General features: G+C 40.4%; 1 protein-coding gene across 1 annotated transcript in view; it reads left to right on the forward strand.

Annotated features, from left to right (window-relative positions):
• The window catches only part of LOC123767424 (transcription intermediary factor 1-alpha), a 131,593-nt gene that overhangs the window by 38,112 nt on the left and 79,464 nt on the right, over window positions 1-14,017 (forward strand). Inside the window, 3 exon segments of the mRNA XM_045757120.2 lie at window positions 5,639-5,761; window positions 6,974-7,233; window positions 12,526-12,720. Coding sequence (XP_045613076.2) covers window positions 5,639-5,761; window positions 6,974-7,233; window positions 12,526-12,720 — 578 coding nt within the window.

Consider the following 14,017-nt stretch of genomic DNA (forward strand, 5'->3'; position numbering starts at 1 on the left):
ATGTATTTAGTTCCTTCTGAGGAAATTCTGTAGCTCCAGTGCAGGATTTCTCCTATTCCCCTTCTTATGAGCTTACATGAAGAACATGATGTAGTTACATTTGAATAAATATATCAAAGGGGTGAAGAGGTAAAGTTGACTAGTTAAATGCCAAGGAGAATGCTATTAAATAAATACAAAAATTTAAGCCCATCAAGTTTCCAGGAGTAGAGAAAGTATTTACCAGTGTTTTTTAAAAATGTAAAGAAGATTACCTTAGTGAATCCTTGTGTTGCATATTCAACCTTTAAAATGTAGCCATCACCAAAATTGTCATCTTGCCAGTTTGGAAAAAAATATAATGAAAAGTGAAAAATTGAAACTAGACATAGTCCATTCTACCATAGATTTTGATGCAACAAGAGTTTTGCTATTTATTGCAAAAATATATTTTTATTTTTCATACCCAAAATAATGGTACACCTTTTTTGTGAATGTATAAACAACAATAGTATAAATATAAAATAGATTTTAAGTATACTTGAAGGTAAAATAGGGAGGGGAAGGAAAAAATAAGGGAAAATAAAAACTTTTTGACTTTTAAATGAGCTTTATTTTCCTCATTAATGACTGCACTGCTCAGAGTGCCGTATGGTGCCCATCGGGGGCGAGCAGAGCACCATATGGAGCTTTTAGGTATAGGGGAACGATTCAAAACTCCCGCGGCTACACGGGGCTCACATTCTGTTCTTCAGAACTCCAATAAAGAGACGCCATCTTAACACTTTTGTGCTCGACTCGTGAACACCGCAGGCTTCCCCAAAATGCTCCGAACGTTTCGGCCGAGCGTGCGGCGACACTGAAATGTGTATACTCTACTCGTTTCAGTTTTCTCACCTTAATTCTTGTGCTTTGTCGTTCCATTTGGTATCATTGTGTTTGCAATAGAATTCTCCACAAGGGTATATGCATATAAGGTCCAAAAGCCTGGCGCTACCCCTTACAGCAAAGCCGAAAGTCGGACAACCGTTACCCGTGTGCAAGCACCAATTGGCACACCGGCAACCTAATGTGTATATTCTCTTCAGTTTGATAACATCAATTTTCGTGTTACGTCTTTCATTTTGGTATCACATTGTTTGCAATATAAAGGCACGCATTGTAAAACTAGTTGGATAATAATAGAACAATTAGTGGAATTTTAACAAATATATTTTTTTTGGACACTCATCACAAAAGTATTTATAATCTTTCCAGTGTTCTGACATTAATTTTCAATCTCTGCCATTCATTTTGATATCAAATTGTTCACAATCTAAAGGCACACATGTTAAAACTAGTCCCATAATAATAGAACAATAAATAGAATTTTAGCAAATATTTCAATTTTTAGCTTTTTTTTTTGTCTAATTTAATTTGTCAGGCTATGTCGTCATTATGGTTTCAAATTGTGTGCAATCTAAAGGCGCTCATTTTGAACCCAGTCCTAGAATGATCAGATAAAATTTAGAATTTTAACAAATATTTGAATTTAGCCCCGGTCTGTTACGGAGCTGGTTTGGTCTTCTCCTCGAGTCTTCGTGTCTGGTAATTTTGACTCTGAGTCTATCGCCATATGTTTGGTGATCAGGTGGCTTCGTTGATGGTGTTCCATCTGCGTGCTTCACCTCGGCGGCAATATGGGGTTTCCTGGCGGTCCTTCCTTTTTCTTTTTTCTCTCTCTTTGTGGGTACACTGCTTTTTTTCTGGTGGAGGGGAGCCCCTACGGCTCCCGGGAGCTATCCAGACTGATAGAAATAGTCGTAACTTTTGACATCAGTCGATGTGGGTGGAGTTCTAGGCCTACCGGGGGTGCCCTATAAACAAAATGAGGCAGCCTCGGGGCACCCGGGGAAGCAACCAACCTAGAGTGCTGCAGCAACCTAAACCTATCCAGCAACGCGGGAGCTGCCTGCACTCGAATATCATCATCATCAGTTTGGGTGAACTGAGTCTCATACAAGCAACAAAGCTCGCAGGACTCTGGGTCGAATGTGTCACTGACCCAACAGGCAGCACGACGAAAGATAAAAACAACGAGCGTCGCCCTGAGACAAGGGGACAGAGCAACCCTCAAACTCGCAAAAAGTGAGAGGAGACTTGGGGGTCACATCCATTGGACCCCAGTGCCCCGCAAGGTTTTCCAGGACCCCTAGACTGGGTCTGCTAAGGGTTATCCCAGGCAGGGTACTGCTAACCGGCAGTACCTACTTGGGGGTGTTGTTGGTAGCTTCGGCCTTGGTTCCATCCGCGCTCCCTCGTTCTTCCCCCTGCTGTGGTTCGTTCAGTCCCCCCCCCCCCTCCTCCTGCTTACGGCTCCTAAGCATCTGAGGGCTTCAGGGTCGGGGCAGGGTTTAGATGTTTCCGAGACTCTTGGGGGGGGGGGGGGGGGGGGTTGCCTCTTCCGGGGTGGATGCGGAGGCATTCGAGTCGGTTCCTCCAGCCGTAGCTCTGGGGTCTGATTAGTGGGCCCATCCTCTTCCTGCTATTTCGGCTGCCCCGTCTTTTTCTTGTAAGGCCGGGGCTTTGGAGGACGACTTGGCCCTGGGGCCTGACGTAGAGGTTCCCGGGATTGGGAGGAGCTGACTTGGGGGCCTTGGGGCCCCGTTGGACTCCGCCTGGGTTTTCCGACCCTCCGAGCGGGGCTTGCTCTTACAAGGAGTGGGGTTTTCTTCCCCCCCCCCCCTCCCCCTCTGCGTAACGACTTGGATTTGGGTTCAGCTCCTCCCCGGGTTCAGTTCTGTTTTTCCAGAGGTTTTTGACTTCCTGCCTCTCCGCCTGAGGTGCGGGCGGCCATTGCGGCTAACTTCCTGCGCAACCCGGATTATGCCTCTATAATGAATCCATCTTCTTTTAGGCTAGGGTCTTCGTCTCCATACTGGGTTCATTATGACGTTCCGGAGTCGTCTTGGCTGGCGAACTGCACTTTCTTTTTGCTGGATGCTTGGGACACTTTCTGTTGTACCCGCATGCTGGAGTGGTGCGAGGCATTGACTATGGTCCAGGTTTATCTGGGGGCGACTTTGCGCACCTTAATGAGTGCATTTTCGCTCTGGCTCTTCTGCGGGATGTTGGCGCGGTCCGGCTTCATGTGCAGGTTCCCTCCTTGTCGGCAGCGCTTGTGGCTGAGATCTTCGGGCCTGCGCTATTTTCCCCACCTTGAGCTGTCTTCGGATTGGCTTATGGAGGATGTAGAGGCACTTGGGGCCTTGGTTCAGGTTCCTGGTGAACTGGCGGAAATCCCATCTGGTTCCCTTCCAGGTTCGGACCTGGCTGGGCCTTGTGTGGGACTCTCGGACCGCTTCCTTGTCTCTTCCTTCGGAGTCTCGCCTTTTGGCGAGAAAACTATTTCTATTATTATTATTCGATACTGTGTGTGGATGCTGCAGTACCTCCTCTCCTACTTATATTGCATTTTAACCCTTTCTCTGTTTCACAATCTGGCATCTCTTGTTCCCACCTAGGGGTAGGAACATCAGTAAAAAATATGTACTTATTTTATATTTGTCTGCATTTTTATTACATTTCTAGTAAGTAAAAAGCCTGCTCTTTCCATTTATGCTATTTAAAATTCTGGAAATACTAAATTTACAGTGACAGGAAACTAAATAAAGGAAAGTACACTTTTTGTGTCCTTATTATATAAGAAAACATGATCCAAAAAGCTCATCAGATATGTATAGTTCTTGATATAGTTTGTGATATACAGTATATGTATAACAAGACTCATATGCTAGCTACGCTTGGTAATCAGGATCATGTCGGGTACACCTGCCAGACATCCTAATTAACTGAATGTTTACCATGAAAGTCATAAAATGAACATTCGTAAATTTGTTTACCACAACCAACATAATGTAATTCATATACTGTATCCTCATGAAATAAATATAAATTTACATAGGGAAGGATCTTCATATACAGTACATAAAGAACTCAAATAATTTATTGACAACATAACTTTAAACTTGCTCATTGAGATACGGTATTATGTCTCATAAAAGTACAGTACAGTAGGCATATCTTCTGTGGATCGACTACTCCAATAAACAGCATGATAGTGGAAGATCCAGACAACTTTTTTATGCATGATGTCTAAACCCCTGTAAATATAACTGATATCAACACGAGTGTGACAGATTTTGAAAGAGAAACTGACAACGTGCACATGTACTCAGCTTTGGGTCCAGACTCATAGAATTCAATATTTATAAAGAAATGCAAAGTGCCAGTAGAACAGGCACTCGGTGTTGTGTGGAGGACGAGCATGGACACGGGGGAGATACCAGATGAGCTTAAATCAGCAGACATAGCCCCTCTTCACAAGGGAGGGAGCAAAGCATTGGCAAAGAATTCTAGACCAGTTGCACTAATGTCCCACATAATAAAAAAATTTGAGAGTGTGATCAGGAGTCAGGTCACCAGTTTCATGGAAACCAATGACCTCCACAACCCAGGCCAACATGGATTTAGAGTGGGAAGATCATTTCTCTCACAATTACCTGACCACTACGACAAAGTCACTGAGTCATTAGAAGAAAAACAGAATGCAGATATGGTAAACACGGACTTCACAAAGGCATTCAATAAATGTGACCATGGAGTGATAGCACAAAATGAAGTCAATGGGAATAATTGGTAAAGTAGGACAGTTGATACTCAGTTTTCTGTCGAACAGAACACAAAGAGTAACAGTCAATCATGTAAAATCAAGTCCAAGCACAGTTAAAAAGCTCTGTACCTCAGGGTACAGTAGAAAATAACATGATGTTCAACAGTGATAAATTCCAGGTACAATAAATCCAGGAGAGAATCACATACACTTCCAATGAGTATAAGAAATATTGCGGGAACAACCGTGGACATCTTCAAGAGAAAACTAGATAGTTTTCTTCAAGGAGTGCTGGACCAACTGGGCTGTGGTGGATATGTGGGCCTGCGGGCTGCTCAAGCAGCAGTCTGGTGGATCAACCTCTCACAAGTAGAAAAACTCCCTGAACCCCATCAAGCAGGTATATCTATTATAAATGACAGGCAGCTGGTTATCATTGAAAGGAATATTTATACATTGTTATTAAATTTTGTAATAATGTGATCTGTTTTTAAATGCTATATTGATAAACATTCTCAAATAAAAGCAGGCTTCTTAATTTGCTGTATTATGCATAATGCGTACTACTTTGTACTGCACTACAATTGTACTGGAGAGGGTGCTGGGAGTTGTTCTACTTCCCGAGCCCGGCCCGAGGCCAGGCTTGACTTGTGAGAGCTTGGTCCAACAGACTTGCTTGGTGCAGCCCACATATCCACTATAACTACTTTAGATTATTTTTCATGTCCGATTGGAATTATGCAAATAACCCCCTAAGGCATGGTATTAGGGGCTTTTAAGAATGCAGTGCCTCTAAATTGTCTGTGATGTATTGATAATAGATTTAAGTTTAAATATATATAAATAGGAGCTGGATATAATTGGATTCAAATAGGAGCTGGATATAATTGGATTCAAATAGGAGGTGCCTTGTAGGGCCAGTAGGCCTTCTGCGGTTACCTTCATGCTTATGTTCTTATGTTCTTATTTGTGAGTGTCTGAGTTTATTATCCCCTTCTTTCTTTGCAGGCCCATAAGAGAGTGAAGGTTACCAAAGATCATGTCATTAAAGCTAAGGGAGAGGTGGACTCGGATTCACCGTCGGCCAAGACTCAGGTCAAAAAGTCACTCTTCTGTAATGTACACACGAAGGTAAACATAATTGCTTCAGATGGTATTCTATTGGGAGACATCCCTTTCAATGAAAACTAAAATCAAGAGCCATGTTAAGTGTTATGAATTTTTTTTAAGGTAATCGGGACTTGTCTTTAAGATTACATACAAGATTTTGCTATTTACCTAAGTTGACTCTTGCTTCTGTCTGTAAATCATGTTACCTGTAAATCATCATCTTGTTGGTTCTGGGGATCAATGTCCCCTTGTGTGGTGTTTGTGTGTTACTGAGGAAGTCTTGGTTGTGGGGTTGATGTAAAGTCATGACTTGGTTACTGACTTTAATACTTAATATGATTACATGACTAGTAGCTACCAAGCTTGGCGGGCGTCCTGTACGCTCTATTGTTTACCTTCTCTCTCTCTGGCGTCTCAGCCGCCGCACCTAGAAAACGGGTGGTACCATTTTCTGTGAACATGACACCTTGGTCCCCTCGTTCCGGTTTCTAACCAGGCCTACTGGTTACCAGTCTGGTCAGCCAGGCTATTGGACTCTGTTACTCTCAGCCTGATGTCTGAATAACAACCTGGTTGATCAGGTATGCTTGGTGGTGGTTGTCAAGTTCTCTCTTGAACACAGGTAGTTCTGGGGATCACTGTCCCAATCTCTTATGCTTTTACATTGAAAATGTCTCATTTACATATTTGAGGTTGTAAACATGCACGTATAAATGTTTTCCCATAATTTTAGTCAAGAAAACCCGCACCATAATTTACAAAACGTATTAAAAATTTAAAATCTTTTGTTATCCAGAATTGTCTTTATAACTGAAGAGTATTTGATAATGTCTGAATTCGTGAGGTCTCACTGTACAGTATACTCAAAGCTTTATTTTTATGTTATGTAACCAAATGACTTGACTTGGAATACATCCTCTTTCCTATAGTAGGATATTAACACTAGACTGTGCAGATTGTTAATGTACAAGTCTCTAGGAAAGCATCTATGCAAAATATATACCTGTGCTTATATATGCAGTATTCAAGTACACTATATTCTTATGTATACATAGGTAACTGCATTGCTTGCATATACATTTAAAAACATTGTACCTATTCAGTTCTATATGCAAATACTGTATTGCACTTGTGCCATACATTTTCTTACATTGATCTGTACTATTGTTTTGTAATTATATTATCACATTTTGCCATTTTGAAAATTGTCAGTAACGATTCACAATTTTCCAGGAAAAGTTAAACCTTTACTGTCAGACCTGTGACCAACTGACATGTAGAGATTGTCAGCTCATTGAGCACCGTGAGCACAAGTACAAGTTTTCTGAGGAGATGGCTAGTCTCACCAGAGACCGACTCAGACAATTCCTAATGGACATTCGGAAAAAGAGAGGCTATATAGAAAATGCCAAGGAATTGGTGGCAGAACGCAGACAACAGATTCTCAACAAGCAAGACTCGGTGCAAGCTGATATTAATAGGCTAGTCGAAACGTAAGTTAAGTCTGTTTACTTTTATTTTTATATTATGTAACAATTCTATATAATTTCATTTTTGCTAATGTACTCTGTCAGCAGAACTATTCGCATACTTTGCGTCATTATATAATGGAATGTGAAAAAATTGCGGAATTTAGAGATAACACCATCAATAGTGTCCAAGAAATGTGTAAGTACTTCATTCATAATGATGTGCTGCCCGAAATCTTAGCGAAGTATCCAAAATTTGCTTACTGTAGGTAATGCATGCACATGACTGTAAAGCTGCCGCCCAGTTGGCTGGGGTGTGGAGCAAGACTAGTAACTGTGTGACACACTATAGATGTAGAGTGCCTTGTATAGTGACTGTTGTGAGCCTCTTGTAATGTCACTTGTGACAAAGATTATTGATGTGTGTATTTGTGTGGGTGATTAGATATGTATGTATATGTATATGTGTATACGTATGTCGTACCTAGTAGCCAGAACGCACTTCTCAGCCTACTATGCAAGACCCGATTTGCCTAATAAGCCAAGTTTTCCTAAATTAATATATTTTCTATAATTTTTTCCTCATGAAATGATAAAGCTACCCATTTCATTACATATGAGGTCAATTTTTTTTTATTGGAGTAAAAATTAACGTAGATATATGACCAAACCTAACCAACCCTACCTAACCTAATCTAACCTATCTTTATAGGTTAGGTTAGGTTAGGTAGCAGAAAAAGTTAGGTTAGGTTAGGTTAGGTAGGTTAGGTAGTCGAAAAACAATTAATTCATGAAAACTTGGCTTATTAGGCAAATCGGGCCTTGCATAGTAGGCTGAGAAGTGCGTTCTGGCTACTAGGTACGACACGTATATATATATGTACATGTATGTATGAGGGTGTGTACATGTGTATACAACATTGATAATTTTGTAACTAGCGTCAAACATTGTTATTTGCTTAGATAAACGAACTAGAGGGTTCAGTTCCTGAACTGATTATGTGCCTCTGTAATCCTTTACACCACCGCCCACGGGATGGGTATGGGGTGCATAATAAAGAAAGAAATTGAATTGTACCAAAATGTTTGTAACAGTGTTGGTATATTGATACTCAGGTTCAAGTTGCTAAGTTGTGTATGTTTGCATGTAAATAATATATGAAAATTCAAGCTCGGGATAGCTAGTTTACAGGAGACAATGAGTCACAGTAACATGGCTGAAGATATAATGGCCAAAGCACACAGAAAATGGAGAAATGGCGACATTTCCTTCTGTCCAGGAATATTACACAACTTGATACTGGTCCAGGACGGACCGAAATTTGATTGTTTCCCTATCTTCTGATGTGTGGTTTAGTTATTGTAGTTTATAGGAGCTTTAGAACTGAAAATTTATGCAAGCATCAGAGTTGCAGAAGGGTAATTTATGTCCCCTCAAAGTGAAGCTGTCATCGAGACTGTCATCCTACATGTGCCCCCCCCCCAAAAATACTTGTTTTTTCTTATGAAATATGTAGATCTATATTCAAAACAATGGAAAATACACAGGAAAAGCTTAGACTTACCCTTATTTGGTCTGGGCACTGGTCAACATCTTTCTTGCACTTATCAGTATTATATTGTGAAGGGCAGTACTGTATGTGGAAGTCAAAAAACAAAAACAAAAATAAACATTGTTACAATCTTTGTTAGTTCAGTTAAGTGCTTACATCTGATATCCAAAAATTTTAGTACTGTACAGTACTGTGCGTTCTGTGGGAGCCCCGTTGGCTCCCTGAAGCTATTCGAACTGATATGTGCTATATTAGTTTGGGGGTCATCAGTCATAGGAGATCTTATGCCTTCCGGGGACCACGAGCGAGAACCTGGCCCCCTTATAACGGAAAGTGGGGGGGATAGGAATAAATAGAAAAAATGGAATTAATGGCTGGAAGGAGGAGTAGGGGAGCAGTTAGGAAGGGAGAAGTTACAGAGGACAGAAGGAGGAGGGAGGAAGAGAGGAGGAAAGAGGAAGGAGGGAGGAAATGAGAAGGTAAGAGAAAGGAGGGACGAAGAAAGGAGGAAAGATATTTAGTGAAAAGGTAAAGTTAAGAAAGAATTAGGGATGAAAAGAAAGGATTATGAGATAGTATTTGGGAAGAAATGAAAAGATTAGTAGGAGAGAAAGAGACGAGGATAGAGCTGCCACCATCCATTTAAAATATGTATTTTTAGAAGGGAAATGTAACTCGTCTCTTAAACCACAGTTATCACATTGATGATAACTTTCAATAACATTCAAACACTAATAGAAAATAATACTTCTAAGTTTTTAGAATATTTTTCACATTTAAAACTTGGAAATTTACATTTATTTCTGCATTATCATGTTGAATACAACTTTACATGCCAGTTTAGCATTGATTAAACTCTACAAAAGGAGTAGAGTCACTGAACCAGAAGTCGAGAACCCAATGTGGCTGCCTGCCCCTGGCGTTTCACTAAACACATAATCACGGAACACACACATTCATGGTACATCACCTCCCAGGCACTCACCAGGTTCAATATCCAGATTGGATGAGCTTTGTGGGTGACAACAACTCATATGGTTTGCAGACCCAGCTCACACTGTCTTGCCTGGAGACTCGGCTCACTCTGTCTCCACACAATCTTCTCTCTGGTCTGAGGACTCGCACTATTCTATCTTCTTACTCTGTGTCCCTGCTCCATTTTCTGACCTCTTTTTCTCAGATTGATCGATGAGGATTAAGCCACCCAAGAGGTGGCACGGGCATGAATAGCCTGTAAGTCTTTTCTCAACTTGTTCCCATTTTTTATACCCCTGGATCTTTCCTGTTACCATTGGATTATCAGACGAAGCTGGTAACTTCTCGGAAAGGGATTAACTCGTCAACCTTTGATAACTGTCTAAGGTTGGGATTATGTAATCTTACCTCACCTCCCCGGGGCAGTCTCATAGATTAGGCACCCTACAAGTCATGAATCAAGCCACCTTCACAACTGTTACACCCTCAGAGAGGCGCAGCGAGTCACTGCACATTGGTACGTGTACTGTTCTTTCAAATCAAATAGTTACAGTAAGTATTGTATGAGCTTGCTGATCTGATGCCCACTGATCAGAATATCTGGGTTATCTGGCAAAAACTGCTGCTGGATATTTTTCTGACACAGCATCGCTATATACGGATTGAAATTTGAATAATTGGAGGTTTGGCTGGATAGTGCAGACTGGTATAGGTTCTAAATCAAGTGTGGATAACTTTCTGCCAAACCTAACCATATCTGGAAAGAAATGCAGAACACTGAAGATTTTGCCAGATACTGCTTACAGGCATTGGGCCATACAGTACTGTACTGTTCTAAGCCTACCGGAAACCAGAGCCAGAACCTGGCCCCCCTCAAGAGAGGCACGAGGAGCAATGGCCTAAATACACCCCTGTGTAATTGGAAGCAGTCTTTGTCTGCCACCTACCAGGTCAGGCACCCAGAAAGGTAGGAATTTCAAAACAAACTATTGTGGTCAAAAAATTGCAAACTGAAAGCCGAACTAGCAACTAGGGGACTCCCCAATTAAAAACAAGGAAACAAACATGTCACCACAACCGCCGCGCATCCGTCTGCGCAAACCCCCCCCCTCTCCCCCTACCCAGGAGGGGGATGGGGGGGTCCCAGACCTCCATGCCTGCAACTCCTCAGTTCAAGAGGCTGTTGGTGCCGGTCGATTGCTCTGGTTCCACTCTTTGTGCGGTGCTGCAGTGCAGTGTTGTTGCTCTGCTTTGGTGGCATGTGAGCTAGAAGTAACACAAGAGTACTGGGGCTGCATGCACCTAGGGCTACCTTCCCTAGGTGCCCTAGGGAAGCTAGGACTTCTCTTGACGGACGTGGACAGGACTCGCGTCCACTCCAAAAATTTTTGTATAAAATTCATTTTTTATCCGATCGACCTCGGGATAGTTTCAAAATATACGCCTTTAGAGTGCGCACAATTTGATACCAAAATGAAAGACGTAACACGAAACTTAATGTCAGAACACTTGGAAGATTATAAATACGTTTTTGGGTCTAAATTTTAAATTTTAAAATATTTGTTAAAATTCTATTTATTGTGCTATTATTATGGGACTAGTTTTAAAATGCGCACCTTTAGATTGCAAACAATTTGATACCAAAACAAGTGGCGTAACACGAAAATTGATGTCAGAACACTGGAAAGATATATATAATTGTGATGATGAGCGTCGAAAATTAAAATATTTGTTAAAATTTCAGTTATTGCTCTATTATTATGAGACTAGTTTTAAAATACGCGCCTTTATATTGTGAACAATGTGATACCAAAACGAGCGATGTAACACGAAAATTGATGTTATTAAACTGAACGAGTATACACATTAGGTGGTGGTGTGCAAATTGGTGCTCGTTCACGGGTAACTTTAGGCTTTGCTGCGGAGAGTCTTGCCAGGCTTTTGGACATTATATGCATATACACCTGCAGGGAATTTAATTGCGAACGCCTGCAGGGAATTTAATTGCGAACGCAATGATACCAAAACGAATGATGTAGCACAAGAATTAAGGTGAGAAAACTAAAATGAGTATAAACATTTAGGCGTCGCCGCACACTTGCCCGCACCGTCCGCCCCATGACGTCAAAGTCTGCGGTGCTCACGTACCACGCTCGATAGTGTTAAGTTAGGTTTCATAAAGTTTCAATGTTATTGATATGAAGATACAGTACTGTATGCACCATCTATCAACAAAATGAACTACAACACGGTAAGCTGAAATTTCTATTTTAAATTACAGTAGAGGTGTATTTTTTAAATTACTGTATGATGTGTGTGAAAATTTAAATTATGTTTGTTGTGATACAAAAAAATTGTGAACATGTACACTTTTGAACTTCCCTGGTAAGAATTCTGAATATTCGATTGTCTGGCTTAGCTGGTGTGGTGTCTTTCTCATATAGTTTGGAAAAGAGAGCTCATACACTTGTTTCATTTTAAGAAGATGGGCAGAAATATTCGAACTATATGGGTAACACTGGTATTCAACCATTGACATACAATGTAAATCGCCATACGATGAATGTATTGCACTTGACGATAAACTGATGAGATGACTGCACTTTGAGGGTTAAACCTAAGCATTGTGAATTCATAATATACTGTACTGGTATTGTATTACTAGGAAGCTGTTAGTCTTCCTCTTGTTGCATCTATATTTGTTATACGTATTCTTTATCTTGTTGTTAACCTACTCTGTTAAACATTTTATACATGTTTTCAGTATGTACTGCTTGTCAATTTGCAGGTTTATTGAAATTATCAGACAGCGAGGGAATACATTGTTTGAACTATTACGTGAAGTATGTAATAGCAAACAGGAGCAATTGGATAAGAAGAATGAGGTGTTGCTTCACTTAGGGTCACAGGCAGACCATTGTATTACTGTCGTGGAGGCAGTGCTCAGTACTTCCTCGGATATGGCTCTCCTCTATTCTAAAAAGTGAGTAACTGGATTAAATAGTGATTTTCAAGTAAATAAATTAATGCACAATTTTTTGATTTTATAATGGCAGCATATGCACGTGTTCTCATCTACTAGTTTTTCTGGAGGATGAGCTCCAGCTTCTCGGTCCTAACTCCTGATCATCAACTGACTAGATAAGTATAGGGTAAAGTCGCCAGTTGGTGGGCACTTAGAAAAGTTATTGATGTTTACAGATGACTGAAAAAAAAAGTTAAGTTTATTTGAATGTTTATGGTATGAATCGAAAGAAGACCCATATATCAGATGTCACCCTAACTTTACTGGACTTTGAAATAATAACCATAGACATTGACAATAACTACACTGTGCACCAGGGCCAGATTCCTGGAATTCTATATTCATCAAGAATTGCAAATAAAAACAAATCACTCAGAGGCCCTAAACATCTTTGTAAATGGAGCCAAAATACTGGTGTTATTCTCAACATATTTAAAACAGTAGAGATCATGCCACTCCACAATGGAGGTAGTAGAGCAAAAATAACATTTTCAGACCAATTATAGATATCACACAACAAATTTTGAAGAGCTAAGAAGTAAGATCACAAAACACATGGAATCACAGTGTCAGCATAATCCTAGACAACATGGTTTCAGAAAGGCTCTCCTGTCTCTCAATTGCTGGACCACTATACAGTAACATAACCTTAGGTACCATGGGACATGCAAAACATTGCTGTAATATACACAGATTTTGTAAAAGCTTTCAACAAATGTGACCATGGTGTTATTGCACACAAAATGTGCATAAAAGGAATTACTGGCCAAGTAGGGAGGTGGATCTTTAACTTCCTAATGAACAGAATCCAGATTGTAATAGTCAACAAAGCAAAATCCAAATCATCTACTGTGAAAAGATGTCTCTCAAGGTACCATACTTGTTCCGGTACTTTTTCTCATCAGGCATAGGCACAAACTATAGTGCTGTATCATCCTTTACATATGACACTAGGATTTTTATGAGAGTAGACAATATAGAGGACACAGCAAACCACCAATCTGATATTAATCAGGTTTTTCAATGGGCCACAGAAAATAACAACATATATAATGAAGGTAAGTTCCATTTTCTGCACTGTGGAAAATAAAAATGATGACCACATATAAAACACACATCATTGAAAGAAAAGGCAATATAAAAGATTTGGAGTAATCATGTCGGAAGACCTAGCTTTCGAAGAATACAATAAAGTAGATGACACAACTGCAAGGAAATGACAGGTTGGATAACAGGATAACTTTTCAAGCAAGAG

The sequence above is a fragment of the Procambarus clarkii genome, chromosome 86 (genome assembly GCF_040958095.1).
Source record: "Procambarus clarkii isolate CNS0578487 chromosome 86, FALCON_Pclarkii_2.0, whole genome shotgun sequence".
Lineage (NCBI taxonomy): Eukaryota > Metazoa > Arthropoda > Malacostraca > Decapoda > Cambaridae > Procambarus > Procambarus clarkii.